We start from the raw sequence: 15,773 nt of genomic DNA, 5'->3' as shown, positions 1-15,773 counted from the left end.
GACTTTCACCACTTTTCAAGGGTGCCACAAAACTGTGTTTAACAAACTCTTACTCTGCTTGTGCCAACCGAGATTAGCCAAACAGCTTCTTTTCTTTTCTTTTCTTTTCTTTGCTCTGGCACGAAATGATTATTAAATGGAGGCTCAATGGCAAGCACAGCATCTGAGCAAAGCTTCCTCAAACCTCAAACTAATTTATAACTTCTTCAGTTCTGTGAAATGTTCCTGTCTGTGGTTGATTGGCTTGTCATTCCTCCTTCACACCCTCCCTCTCCTTCCCATCTCCCCGACTTTCCTTCTTTATTTCTTTTCCTTTCAGACTGGCTTGATTGTGGATGCCCGACTCAAAGAGCTCACCCCAACCATGCCGGTCATGTTCATCAAGGCTATCCCAGTGGACAAATGGGACAACAGAAACCTCTACCAGTGCCCTGTTTATAAGACTCGTCAGAGGGGACCAACATACGTATGGACCTTTAACCTGAAGACCAAAGAAAACCCCTCCAAGTGGACCTTAGCTGGCGTGGCTCTTCTTCTCCAGATCTAGAATGGTTTAAGATGAACACACTAATGATCCTGAAAGAGGGAATGGTTCAAAGGTCAATGGACATATATGAGATGTGTTAGTATTTGGGAGTAACAAATGAAAAGGTAGATTTATTGGTCAAAGCACTCAGGGAATTCTTGCTATAGCCTCTGTTGGTTTTACTCTAGATTAGGGATGCAACGATACCAATTTTTTCAAACCGATACGATACCGATACTTGGATCTGAGTACTTGCCGATACTGAGTACAAAAATGATACTTCTACCACACACACACACTGCCCGTGGATTTTCTCTTGACATTTTTCATCGCTTTTCCAAAGCCTGAGTTAAAGTTGGCTGTTCCACACTGCTGACATTTTGTTTAGCCTAGCTACAGCAGCCTCCAGTTTCTCTTTTTTATCTGGAGCCGCCAGTCTCACTCGTGCCTGTGCCTGTTTAGCGCGGGATGTCCCCCTAGTGACCAATCTAAAAAACTACAACAGAAATGACAAGCCACCCTCTGACTAATGAAATAAGTTAGTATCGGTTCATGGTATCGGTTAACTTTTACAAGTATGAGTACACACACATTTTACAGTATTGGTCCCGATACCAGTATCGGTATCGGTGCATCCCTACTCTAGATAGTTTCAGAAAGCTAAGTTAGACTGTTCTTACTTTTCCACCTATATATAAACATTTCAAAAGTTTTGCAAAAATAGAAACTGACTCAAAATTAGACACCTTACCCCGCCTAAATAACTCTAAGACCCAATGTTTTTAGCATTGCTAGGAAACCCATATTATAGCATTTGTTAAATGTAACTTGCTGTCATTGATTGTGCCATTATTGTAATAGTGGGACTTGTGGCCACAGCGGTTGCTGTTCTTATTATGGGACACCGGTGATTATAGGACTTCATTTCCAATCTTGTGCTTCTGAGCATAGGACTCTTTGATGATAGGAACCACTCTGACACAAGTTTCTGTAAGATACCTTTGATCTAAGAAGACATTTCTCATCTTTGAAGGCCTGTCTCTCAAGTAAGTGACACATGAAAAATGGCAACATGTAAAACCCACATTAGCGTATTTTGTAAATCAGTCACACTCTTGCATTTTCTCCTGTCACGCTGTTGAAGAGCTCCAAATCATTTTCTGAGACACTGAGCTTTATTTTTTTTTTTCCTGTCATCATTTACGGCAACTATAATTCCGGGCCTTCCCTATCAGGAGAGCGTCACATACATTTCACATAAATCATGAATTTATTACCTCTGTAACAGCAGAATGCATTTGAGCCTCTGTGGTAACCACAGACAGCCCATTTTCTTGACTCAGTCTGGTTCATTACATATTATTCAGCCCAGACAAACCAAGACTTGTTCCAAACGTAGCGCATAAACATCTGCTTTGGAAGACCTGTAGCCCTAAAGAAAATAGGATCACGTTCCATCTGACAAAAATGTTGGTAAAGAGATATCAAAAAAGCCCATTTTAAAGATCCCAACAACTTAAAAGGGTTGAGAAAGGTGAAGCATCATCTTTTTTCAGTCTGTTACAAAGAATTCAACCAATTTGACTAAAAGAAGTCTAAGTGACACATTGGCAGGAAAGTGAAAAATTAAAACTAAGCTAAAATTTAGAGCAACTCAACTCGAAATTTACAAAGTTTCACTGAAACTAAACACACAAATGAAGCATCCTATTATTTATTATTTGTTTTTAAAACATTTGATTGACTTTACTTGGTTATACAAATCTCTGAACAGTCAAAACTTATTGTTCCCACATGTAAAGGAGGCACTTTAGTATGAGTGGTAAGCAATGTCCCCTCCAGTCGTTGGAGGTCGTGACTCAAAAAAAAGAACACATTACTGGTTACTGTAATGCAGTCTGTTACTTAACTACCAGAGTAATGTGTTAAACTGCTTGTTACATTACTTTCTCGCAAGGCCATAAATGGACCTAAAACTCATTGTCACATAATTACCAGTTGACAGTATAAATCCATGCACCAACACATATCCCTGAACTCTAGTGTTTACGTGTGAACACAAAGCCCACAACAGAAAGCAAAGATTAAAATCAGCCCAAAGAGACCTCAAAGCACTCGCCACAGCAGCTCTGCTGTAGAAACATGAAGAAATGGAGGCTGCAGTGCTGCAAACATTCAAAGCAAGTCCTACTCACCCAATCACATAGACAGTGTACAGCACTGTTACATTGATACACACACACTCCAGTGGATGCACTGAGGGCAGTTATTTGCCCAAAGATATTTCCACAGAAACCTGGAGAAGCCAGCGACTGATCCACCAGCCTTTCAATCTTTAGACGCCCCGTGCTCACGCATGCTCCACAGCTGTCTGAAGTCAAGCCAAGGTGAAAAGGCTAAAAACTGCATTTTTTCCCACTTGAGGCTGGCTCCATACATTCCCATGTTAAAACGTCCAGTTTTACAGGGCTGAAATCATCAGTCCTGTACAATAGTGTTCTTGTCTAAGAACAGTTTCCCCCTGCATAACAACTATGCAGTGGGCACTTTTAAAATTAGGGGTATGCCTACATTTTTTTAACTGTTTTTCCGAGACAGTCACCACCAGGAAGTGGCAAAAACTTCCTGTTGGTTATTTCATGTAGGACTAAACCCCAAAGTGTTGCAAAGAGCAATGTTGGATCTTTTGCATGATGCACCTTTAAATGTAACTTTGTGAAGCTTGAAGCGTTTTAATTACTGGTCATCTGTGTGTGGAGAAATTCTGCAAATATGTATCTGTGAGTCACTGTATGAGGAGGTGTTGTAAAAGATGTGGCTGGTTGGAAAATATCACAGAATAAATTTAACTATTGGGTGATTTAACACTTTCTTACTGAATTCACATCAGTAGAGCTACCTACACTATGCACACGTAATCTCATAATCATATCTTAACTAACCACATACAAAATATATGTTTGAAATATATTTATATGAGTAAATATTTTATTCATTTGTACTTTCTTCCAGAAAAGTTGCAGAATAAAAATGCTTTATCTTGCCTCTCCAGATTGCACATGTGGTTTTATTTTCATATACTCCATGATATATCCCATTTGAGTGCCAATATGCAGTCATTTCGCCTATCTCATGTTTCCAGTTCCCCAGTCCTGCCTCTTCTCTTCCAGCTCTTTAGACCTACTCTCTCCCCCTCTCCTCCTCCTCCTTCCTTCACCCCTTTCTCCCTCTCTCCTCCCCATTTGAGATAATAAAAAAACATCTCCAAAGCAGAAAGTGCGCAATCTCCCAGATACACCCACGCACACGCGCACACACACTATGATATAACCCAACTTTAAAACTCTGTCTTCCTTTCTTTTTTCTTGTTCTGCTGCTGTCTAAGCCCAGGTTCCCCAGCGTCATCTTTATCTGGTTATTTGAGAGCCTTAACAATGCTCTGAGAGACAGAGGCACGAGGAGCACGCGAGGGGAAGTAGGAAGAGAAAAGTAGCGATGCACGGCGAGGAATTTTATGTAGGTCTCCTAAAGTACAGCTTCAGGTGTCATTATGAAAATAGATCCTGCTTTGGTACACAGGTCATGTCACTGTAGCATAGCTTATGGCGTGCTGTTCAGCAGCAGTGCTGTAGTTATTCTCTGATGTAGTATGACATTATCTGTTTGACCCTTAGTGGAGCTCAGTCATGCTTAGTAGCTAATGCTGCAGTATATTTGTCAAACTTTGCATTCTTACACAAAAGATATTTGCCATCAAATAGTTGTAGATTTAACAGTGGTGTGAAAACTCTCAAGTAAAGAAAAGAAGACTTTCTGATTTCTAACTAAAGGCCATGTTGTATGAGGGTGCAAGTGTGACAGGTTGAAGGACTACTGCATATAAAACTGTTCAGTTAATACTAATTCATATCAGTTGATATAAGAACAAAAATTATGTAAATATGGTAAGAAAATGGTTAAGAGTTTATTATTTTTCATGTTATATCAATGGCTTTCATGTTATTTAAGAGAACTGCAATCTATACATCAGTGATCGGCTAGTAAGCCTTTTCTGGGATCGATTAGTAGTGTCTCTATTCTCCACTAGGGGGCTTTCGCGCGTTCTCCTCACTGCAATAAACTACTGCATGAGAGACGCAAGTCATAATCACTCTCGTGATTCTTTCCCCCCTGTTTTCAGGTAAATCTGTTTAAAGGTTGATATATTTTCAATTTGTACACTGTTAAGATATTGAAGAGGTAACCCTTCATTGTTTTGTAAGCTTTAGAAGCATTATATTACAGTTTTGTGCACATGTACGTGGCAGTTTTGAGCTGTGTTTTGTACTGTGTAATGGCCATTAAGATAACTGCAGGAGCTAAAAATGCCGCGATTGTCAGCCATTTTGTTAGGTAACCTGCTCAAGTATATGTATAGTAAGCACTTTAGTATTTCGGTTTATTATTTAGTGTTTTTCTTCCACCATGTGACATTTAGCAGTACAGAATGTGAAACGTTTCTGTTCATTTTCACTGCAATAAACTACTGCATGAGAGACGCAAGTCATAATCACTCTCGTGATTCTTTCCCCCTGTTTTCAGGGGTGTAACACAAGAATTTCTACATTTATAACCGTGATTAAAAGCAAAAGTAAAAATGAAGTTACTTAAAATTAGCAAAAGTTTTATTGACATTGTGTAAGACAGAAGTGCAAATTGCATAAATAAATATTATGTACACTATAAATATAAGAAACACATCTGCATGAAGGTAAATTACAAATTATGTTTGGGATCTGATGCCTGACAAGTTTGTTCATTTGTAACATAATGAAGAGTTATTATACAGTTTAACTATGCAATTCAATTCAATTGTATGTATAAAGCGCCAAATCACACATATAGACACATGCAAACATAAATAGATATATGTGTGTGTCCATTTTTCTGCATTTACTCCCTGGGGAAAAAGAACTGGTCATAAGAAGCTCAAAAACTTTATATTGACAATAATTTGTTAATTGTTGATTCATAAAATAAGCAGGTTAAAAGTCTAGAAATGATTAGAGTGAAGTAGGCCAATCTTGGGCAATAAAAAAACCTGAAGAAGACTTCAGGGGAACCACGAAGAGCAGTTTTCAGTACTGAGAGTTTACCATCGAGACTAAACATCTTGCATAAGTGGTTACTAGAATGGTAGAAAGATACAAATTTGTAGAAGCCTTTGAAGCCACCTTCCACAAAAACAGAGGTGCTGGTGTAATGTGGTGTCCAGTGTCGATGTATAACTGGATGAATTATGGAGTCCACAGAGTAATACTTTACTGCACCCTAACCCTGGAACATACCGAGAACGTAACTGAAGAGATATGCAAAGAAAAGGGTGGAAGTTTCTGTAACAGCCAAGTCAGTATTCTCAATGCAACTGAGCTGCTAAATACTGTAATCTAGACTGTAAAGCAAAACAGAGCAAGACCTGTGAACAGACATCTAATGACAGCCTGGCAAAGGATCACATTGGTTAATGCTACATTAGATTTCCTTATTGTTTCACATATGTGTGCTTTTTCTTTCTTTTCTTTTCTTTCATTATCCCTCCTACATTCATTTTCAGGTTACCTTAAAAAAGCCAACCCCTCCTCCACTGTTTTAGATGATAACAGGACAGTTTCCAAACTCACATTTATTACTACTACCTTAGTTGAAGGAAACAATATCCTTAATAAAGTCCAGTCTTGTTACAGACAAAACCACGTCACTGAAACAGCTGTATTAAAAAATAAGTGCTGACATAAGATGAACCTTCCTAGATTTATCGGCAGGCTACGCTTATCAACAGATTACAAAACTGGTGAGCATCATTGGTACTGCTCTCAAGTGGTTTTCATCCAACAGTTCAGAATTCATATTAACCAATGTGTGTCCTCATCTGCAGCCCTCATATGTGGAGTTCTCATGGCACAGGTCTTGGACCAATTCTGTTTAGATTTTTAATATATATGTTACCTCTGGGTAATCTAATTAATAGTTTTAATCTCCTGTCACTGGTATGCAGATGATACACGGCTGTACTTTTCTGTTAAGCCCAAAACCCTCAACAGCCTCTCTAAAATTACTAATTGGATGTATTCAAATGTCCTCCATCAACTGGCCCTGACTGACCTTCTCTGTCAGTACATCGCCCCCTCACCAGCTGAGGTGACAAAAGTATACACATTCTGTACTTAAGTGGATGTATAGATATTTGTGTTAAAAAATACTCTGGTAAAAGTTAGAGTGGATTGTAGGAAAAGCTGATTTAACTTCTTTATTCAAGTGAAAGTGAAAAAGAAGAGACTAAAATGCACTCAAAGTAAGAAATGTTAAAGTAGATCTTCGGTGGATATTTCTAGCAGCTATTTTTGTGCAAAGATGACTAAAAGCTGTGCAATATTAATAAGCAATACTGATAGATAGGATTACACTGGATATTACAATGCATTTTTTACATGATTTCCTCTGGGATTAGAGTATTCTAATTCTAATTCTACTGACTTTTAGTGTGGCTTGGTAGGTGGGGAACCACCTGGCTCACTGTGGGGAAAAGAATCACGACTCACAATAATTTCTGTTCAGAGCTCCAGTAGATTGTTTTGTGTACAGGCTATGATTAGCTGGCACTGCTGCTGCTCTTTGTGGACTTACACGACTCGATTCAACAGGTGAAACCTTACAGGTGAAACCCACCATCATATGAGCCATTGAAGTCACCTGAGACATGGTATGAATGGTGGTAAAGGCTCAACACTAAAATTTGCTAAAAATCCACACACAGCCCAGTACTTACTCTTGACTCCCATCACCCACCCAGGGGTTTATTACCTGTGACTCTACACCAGGGGTGTCGAACTCCAGGCCTCGAGGGCCGGTGTCCTGCAGGTTTTAGATCTCACCCTGGGTCAACACACCTGAATCAAGTGATCAGTTCATTATCAGCCCTCTGGAGAACTTCAGGACATGTTGAGGAGGTAATTTAGCCATTTAAATCAGCTGTGTTGGATCAAGGAAACATCTAAAAACTGCAGGACACCGGCCCTCAAGGCCTGGAGTTCGACACCCCTGCTCTACACCAATTGTTCTAGACCTGAAGAAGCCTCTCGGAGAGATGAAATGTCTTTAAAGCCAAGAAGTCCAACTGTTTTATTTTTAATCTCTGAAGATGAGCAGTACAGAGTGTATTTGAATGAATTGGAATTTCAATAAGAATAAATCATATGAAAAATGTAGTCAGCTTATGACTATTTTTTGAAAGCAACTAACAGCTTTTTTAGACACAAACATCAATAATCCCTTCATGGTTATAGTTTTGGAAAGGCTAACTGCCAAAATATAAATGCTGAGTTGTGTGTTATTTGCAGTGCAGACTAATAATATGAGCTTCAAAATGCCCCTGCAGATCAGCACTATCCTGGTGTGTCATGAAATGCCAGATGTATAACAGCTCTTAAGAGCAGTTAATGATGCGGCTTTGCCTGCTACGCCAGCTACAGACCCCTGGTCTCAAAAGGCTAAAAAAAGCATGACGATTCATATTTCATATTTGTAGGTGATATGAGTGTTCTTGGCATGCTACTGAGGAGAATGCTGGAGTCGAAGTAGTGGGCGGGGGGATCTATCAAAGGCTCCATGCTCAGAATGGAAAAGAAGGTACCTTTAATCATCTGCTTGTGTGAGATGTCACACGGTTGCTAGGTTACAGGTCAGCCCAGAGAAGCTCCTGAGTGTTATAGAGATGCCTTAGTGTGTATAATGTGTGAGCATGTCAAATTCTAATTACAGTCATACGTGATGATTTAATTCCAGAGCTCGACATTAGCAAACGATCGTGGAGATGTCTCGATGACGTCTTCCCATTTCTGTTTGTTACTGCATATGCAGAAATCATCAAGATGGTCATCTGACTAGAGGGTCAGTAATCCTGCGATCATGTTGCGATTGCTGTCGCTGCTCACTGGTCACGTCTGTGCTGTTGTCACACTATACACCTCTCAGGAACCACTTGACAGCCAGACTGTGTCCACTGCCCATCCTAAAAACTCACATCCCACTCCTTCTGACTGCTGGGAAACGTGCTGCTGAGATATCTCACTAGCAGTAATTTCCATGACAGGCGTGTTACAAGCTGATAAATAGTACAATGTTTTCTCAGCCTGTAATTCTATTTAACCCATTCTTTCCACTTCTCTGACCTGCGACTCTCAGCCATAGCAGAATGGCTGGATTAGCCACTCTGATTCCTGCTACAGCACTGCAAGCAGGTCTCGTCTCCTCGCAGCCTCTGGCTCCTCATATCCTGTCACAGCCAGCAGACTCAGCTGTTATGCAAACCAACTGCGAGAGGAGCAGTTTTTGGCTTTGGCTGGAAACTGGGGTAATTAGCTTTGACAGAGCTGATGAGTTGCTAATTAAATGTTTATCTGAATCTGGCATCTGTCGTAAAACAAATGTCTGTTAGCTGCCTACAATCTGTGGATTATCAGAAATAACTGGGGTTGGGTCCTGCATCCAGGCAGATAAGCGGAGAGGACGGTGTTTTGAGCAGTCAGGCAGAAACTAGTCACAACAACAGCACCTACTGTGTACATGTTAGGAGCTTAAACTCACTCGTAATGGTTATATGATTCTGTCAGTCCACATTCAAGCTGGCACTTGTGTACCAACAAATGTTGTTACAAGTACTGATTTATATCAATTTGAAAATCTGTTATCAAAGCTAGTTTTTGATTTTTAATGCATTAGTTTAGAATTATACATCTTTGTTTGTTTTTGTGACAGGGGATTATCTTTAAAGGGAAACCTTGATGACAAAATGTCATGAAGATATTTTATTTTTGCAGTTGTTTGTGTTTTCTGGTGTGACACTGGATGCAGATGTTCACTTTTCTTGGCATTCCTCATAAATTCAAGGTTTCTTAATGTGATAAATGTTTGAGTTAAGACTTGGTTTTTGTACTACACTATATGCACTATGGGTAAATACAGAATGTGGGGTTGCTAGTTGTGCAATTAACAGAAATTACATCTGGCATATAATAATGAGGAACAATTTAACATGCATGAACACCAAATAATAATAAAACACATGTAATCGCAATGCCTAGAAAAAGATCATGCTATGTTAGCTTGGTAGCAAGGCAGTGGCTCAAGCAAACACATTCCAAAAACAGTCGTTTCGAAGGCTGCATGGCTCCAAAACAAATGCCCAGCTCAGTGTTGGGGAGTAACGGAATACATGTACCGCCGTTACGTATTTAAAATACAAAATATGAGTAACTGTATTCCGTTACAGTTACCGTTTAAAAAGGTGGTATTTAGAATACAGTTACTTTGTTGAAATAAATGGATTACACGGCGGTACTTCCCTGTTTCATATTGTGGCGGGTCAGGACTGTTTGGGTTTTGTTTGACAGCTACGTTCTGGTGTTCCAGGCGGCAGTGTTACGGTTGCCATGGTTGCAGGGTGACGCAGAGAGCGCTTTTTGTTGTTGTTGTGCTAAGCTAATAGGCAGAATGCTACCGGTATAGCTCTAAAGAATGTAGCATCATAGGCAGTGTAGCCCGTGCTGCAGGGAGAATGGACTGCCATACCCGTTATGTGTCTGTGAGCGAGGGAGGGAGAAAAAGGAAAAGTACGAGCTGTCATCGAGCAAAAACGGGAGCTGGAAGCTTGTAAATATAATAATAACCACTGCAGCCAAGAAGAGTGCCTGACGAGCCCAGTTGTAAGTAAGCTATTAAGACTCGACTGTACACCGTGTTCGTGTTTTCCTCCAAAAACAATAAGTTCTGTTGGAGCAGCCTTTCAACGCCTCTCTCTGTCTCTCGCTAGCAAAGTTGACCCAGACAACAAAGTAAAGCTAGTTTTCGGCTACGAGCCCGACACAGAACCCACCGTATTAGCCAGAGGTCCCTTTACTACGGTTCGGAGCCGCAGACCTTCAGTAACAGTAATAAATCACAGCAATAGTACATTCATGTAGTTGTAAACAGCATGATAATATATTAAGTAATCCAAAGTATTCAGAATACGTTACTCTCATTGAGTAACGTAACGGAATACGTTACAGAATACATTTTGGGACATGTATTCTGTAATCTGTAATGGAATACATTTTAAAAGTAACCTTCCCAACACTGGCCCAGCTGTACACCTTTAAACAGGACGTTTACAAGCTGGTCCAAACTCTTTTAAGCTCTATGGATAGTTTTCAACTTCTTAATCACTGCACGTTTGATTTTTTTCAAATCACTTGGTTACAATTTGTTCATAAATTGTTCTGTAACATGGTTCTGTAAGTTTACAAATGCTGCTTGCTAACAATTTGCTAGTGGTAGGTAATAACTTAGCACTCCAAACAATGCTAATCGTGAGGGTTCAAAATGTGTGGTCCAGAAACCGGTGCGTGATGTCATGGCAGCTGTGTCCATTTGTTAGCTACACAATGATATTGTCACCATAAGTGAATCTTCTTTTAACAAGCTAAAAATTATTTTCCTAGCTAACATTTTTGCAAAAATTTTGCAATATTCTGAACTATGCAGTTTATGAAAACTATGCAGCCCCTTCAGCAACTGAAGAATTTGAAAGTAAATTAAAACAAAATATAATTTTACATTAAATAAAAAAGTTTTAAACTTAATTAAAATAAAACATGTCTTAAATTAAAATAAGTAAACTGTCATGTTTATTGCTGCCATAAAAAAAAGTTAAACACATTTGGACAGTGAAGGAATGTCAGGATTCTTGCTCAGAAAAAGGATCAACATGCTCTGAAGTCAGAGCACAAAAACCTTTTTTGTAACAAAATATCGATTTCTGCTGTCCCTGTATCGATACATTATTAGCAAACAAAATGTCACGATACTACACAGCATCGATTTTTCCCCCACCCCTATTGAGGTGACAGTTGTCGTGAATTTGGGACATATAAAAGCCTCAGACCTTAGCCGTACTTGTCATCGTGGATGCACATATACAGCACGTATGCGATTTGAGACACCCTACTCTTTTTTTAAGATACTGTCACCTGAAATCCTCCTGCTGAACTTTTGTTTAATTATGTAGTTATTGAGATAAAGATCTCTGATAATGCAGACCATGTACACAAACAGAATCAGGAACAAAAAAACTTTTATCCAGTCTAATGAAGGAAGTTTTAAAGTCTTTGGGGACATAATGACACATTTTTTGTATGAGTACAAAATAAAAGTTTTGTGGCTTTCTTGTTTGTCTCTCAGTTATTTGTAAAATACTGCGTTCCAACAAACAGCTTCACGTGGCCAAAGTAGAGAAGATCAGAGCTGATCATCATGCAGATACAGTCAGTTGTTGCTATGAGTTCACAATGACAAACGTCATGAGGTATAGTGAGAGATGTGGCGCTTTGAGGTTTTTCAGAGCTGGGTGCTGCTTTGTCAGGAGAGTTGGTTGTTGCTACATACATCACAAGAAGACTTGCAAATCATTTTTAGGCCTGAAAATATTTTATTAAGCCTGTTATATCTTTGGGACAAAAATGTTGTTGTGTCAGTATTTATGAATATTTTATTATGGCTGAAAAAAGAACTGAACATCAGACTCTTTATGCGAGGCATTGCATAGCAAATGTTTTGTTTTGTTGTCATTTTTTTTAATTGTCTTGGACCACCCGTGTAGTCACAGACTGAAGTGGTTTCAGTTTACAGACAACAGATGTTTCTTAGAAACTAAAACAAAGTGTCTTTTATTTTGGCTTTTCTTTGGATCTGAAGTTTAAAGTCGCTCTAACTCACCCATCCAGTCTGGATTCATTGATTAGCTTTTGTTGAATTCATTAGTCTGTCAGTCAAATTTGTTTTCCATCCAACACTATGAGTGCTGAATGATATATGCAATATGTACATTTAATGTAATGGCATTTATATAGCCCCTTCTGACTGACTGACAGGAGAAAATGCTTTTAGACTATGAGTTATATTTAATGACACATACATCACTTTTTATTCTGTGCAATTAAAATGGACAAGAGGAATACAATGATTTATGTGATCGTAGTTACAAGAGGTTGTGTAAGTTCATAGTTGTCAAAGGAGCTTGCAAAGAAAAGCGTCTGGACTTCTTTAAGTTGCTTGAAGACGTTTCACCTCTCATCCGAGAAGCTTCTTCAGTTCTAAGGTCAAATGGTGGAGAGTCCCAGATATAAACCTAGTGGGAGTATCTCCCCACAGAGGGACAAAAGGACCCCCTGATGATCCTCTAATCGCCTGAGCCAAGGTGTGGAACTGGGTGTGGGTCCCAATCAGCCAGAGTTTCGGGTGAGCTCATTGTGAAACCTGGCCCCACCTTATCATGCGAATTCCTGAGGTCAGATGGCCCAGGATGTGAGTGGGCGTTAAGGCGTCTGGGGAGGGAACTCAAAACTGGATTATAGATGGCAGAGAGTTGGTGTCGTAAACCACCGCCTCTGTTCAAAGATGGTCGCTCACAGTGGACATAGATGGCTTCTTTCACTCCTCTTTCAAACCATCTGTCCTCTCTCCCGCCTCTCGCCCTATGACAGCTGGGATAGGCTCCAGCCCCCCCCCCCCCCCCCCCCCGCAACCCTGAAAAGGATAAGCGGAAGTGAATGGATGGAAAAGAAAGAGTAGTTATGACTTGAAATAGCTGGCTTGAACATATCGCCACAATGTCTTACACGTTGGCTCAACACAGTGATGGTTTTGGCAGGTGCCGGGCCACTGTCATGTTCTTTTGACCTTTTTCAAGATATCCACAGCAGCTTAAAACATATCAAATAAAATAACATAAATCATTCCCTCTATTGTCATCTCTGAGGGCAGTAGAAAGCGTTTCATTTTACAGGATTTCAGTTTTGTACCTGTCATCGTGTTTGGTGTATATAAAAAAACATAAAGCCTTTTCCCCACAGCAGACTAAAGTTGCAGCTTTCTATAAGGAAGATGAAACCCAGAAAAGAGCCCACTGCCTTTTTTTGTATTTTCTGTATGTTTAAACTACATCCTGAGAATGTCACAGGGAAACTGAAAATGTCTTTCTGTTTCAAATCCAGACATGACAGTGCTCACTGACCGCAGTCAGAGCTGGCGAAAGCAAGGACCAAATGGAAACGTACAGAAAAGGAGATTGAATTTTTAACCAGCAAAATAAGACCTCTGTTCCTGTATCATGTTAGCATTAAATGCAGAACACACGAGTAATGAAATACATTGTTGAAGAAATGTGTGCTATTTGAGATGTGGAAAGACAGTTTGAAAGCTGCTGATTATTTTATGGAAGACCATGTTCTGCACCTCCTCCTCCTCGCACCGCTTGAGCTGCAGTCATTGTTGTAGCCAGCCTTCCTCTCACTCTTCAGCTGCTCTCCCATTCATAGATTCTTTTTGACTGCAGTCTCATATTTTCATTTAAATGCTGATGGGCTCGAGGATCAGTGTAAATTGCAAATGCAAACTTTTTCCATTTCTTTCTTATCGCTCTTTAAAAAAAACAAAAAAACAAAACAAACTTCTGTGTTTATGGAGGAGTGCAATTTGCAGACGCTGTTGTTTGCTGCGAGAATTGTCCTTCACACCCATGGATTTCCATGAATTTAAACAAGGTTTGAATTTGCAATGACCAGCATTAAAATCAACCATATTAATTCAGATGTCATATAAAAGCACTGCTCAGAAAAACCCAGAGTGCCATACATGCAGAAGCTGTCAGTTAAACATGCGTGCCCGGCTGGCTGTGGGATGCTGTCAGAAAAGGTGCGTGACCCCCACCGCTGTACAGCTGGCAGATTGGACCTGTAATTACACAGACAATTTTCTGAGGCGTAGCTGTTCCAGAATCATAAATAATCTTACTGGTTGCTATACTTCAGTGGGCAGCGACGAAACCGATGTTTGCACAGTGCGAGCTTCTTAAATTGAGGTTAAGAAGGTATCGTCATTAGAGAAAACGCAGCACTTGTTGTTTGTTAAAGCTGATTAAAACAACCTGTTTGTCATACTGAAACAAGAAACCTTAAAGGGTGCTCTGTACACCCAAAGTTACTGTTGCATGAAGTTCACACAGGACCTAAAAACAGCAGCAGCAGCATATATCTATTAAATCCATAATGCTCAAACTACAGAGAAATGCACTTACCCCAGTGCAACTCAATAATGTAGACATCACTTATCCACACCACAGACACAGACAGCCTTCAGAACTACAAAAGATGTGGTTCTGTAAGTGAGTTTAACTATTTCTATTATTTTACAATATAGACGCTAGACCTTTATGTCTAAAAATGCCCTTTTGAGTAAGTTGGAATTATTGTTTTTTTAATGTCAAAGTATAGAGATATCTATGTAATTTTGGTGTGTGTCAACACTGTATATATATATATATATATATATATATATATATATATATATATATATATATATATATAACTATATATATATTAGGGGTGGGGGAAAAATCGATGCTGTGTAGTATGGTGATATTTTGTTTGCTAATAATGTATGGATACAGGGACAGCAGAAATCGATATTTTGTTACAAAAAAGGTTTTTGTGCTCTGACTTCAGAGCATGTTGATCCTTTTTCTGAGCAAGAATCCTGACATTCCTTCACTGTCCAAATGTGTTTAACTGTTTTTTTGGCAGCAATAAACATGACAGTTTACTTATTTTAATTTAAGACATGTTTTATTTTAATTAAGTTTAAAACTTTTATTTAATGTAAAATTATATTTTGTTTTAATTTACTTTCAAATTCTTCAGTTGCTGAAGGGGCTGCATAGTTTTCATAAACTGCATAGTTCAGAATAGCTATAATTGTACCAGATGGTTGATTCAGTTAAGTTGGACTAGACTGTAATACAAACCGTTCAGTTTGTCAACAATAAAACTGAAATGAGAGAAAGACTGAGTGTGAGACTTTGATATTAGATAAAATGAATATTGATAAAGTTTACCTTTATGTACAGAATCTGAATATCGCAAAATATTTTAAAAAATTGCAATAATATCGTATCGTGGGTTGTATGGTGATTCCCACCTCTAATATATACATATATGTATATATATAGTTATATCTCATATAACTAGTGATGTAGTAATATGATCAGTTGATCGCCTAGTGGCCAATCACGTGTAAATGATGCTTTCTGGTTTTAGTTTTCGATCAGAAAGGAATTAGATATGAAAACAAGCTCTACAGGACATCTACAGTTAGTAACTACTACAAAGCAGCCTTA

General features: G+C 39.0%; 1 protein-coding gene across 1 annotated transcript in view; it reads left to right on the top strand.

Moving 5' to 3' along the window:
• dnah9 (dynein, axonemal, heavy chain 9) overlaps nt 1-900 on the top strand; it is a 206,207-nt gene extending 205,307 nt beyond the window's left edge. The window contains exon 78 of the mRNA XM_087845253.1: nt 320-900. Coding sequence (XP_087701379.1) covers nt 320-547 — 228 coding nt within the window. The 3' untranslated portion in view covers nt 548-900. The remainder of the gene's footprint in view (nt 1-319) is intronic.
• The last annotated feature ends 14,873 nt before the right edge of the window (nt 901-15,773 follow it).

This window comes from Neolamprologus brichardi, chromosome 8, assembly GCF_056152115.1.
Source record: "Neolamprologus brichardi isolate AB-2024 chromosome 8, ASM5615211v1, whole genome shotgun sequence".
NCBI classification, from domain to species: Eukaryota; Metazoa; Chordata; class Actinopteri; order Cichliformes; family Cichlidae; genus Neolamprologus; species Neolamprologus brichardi.
The sequence above is the reverse complement of the archived record's forward strand: the minus strand, read 5'-3'. Positions and strand labels throughout refer to the sequence as shown.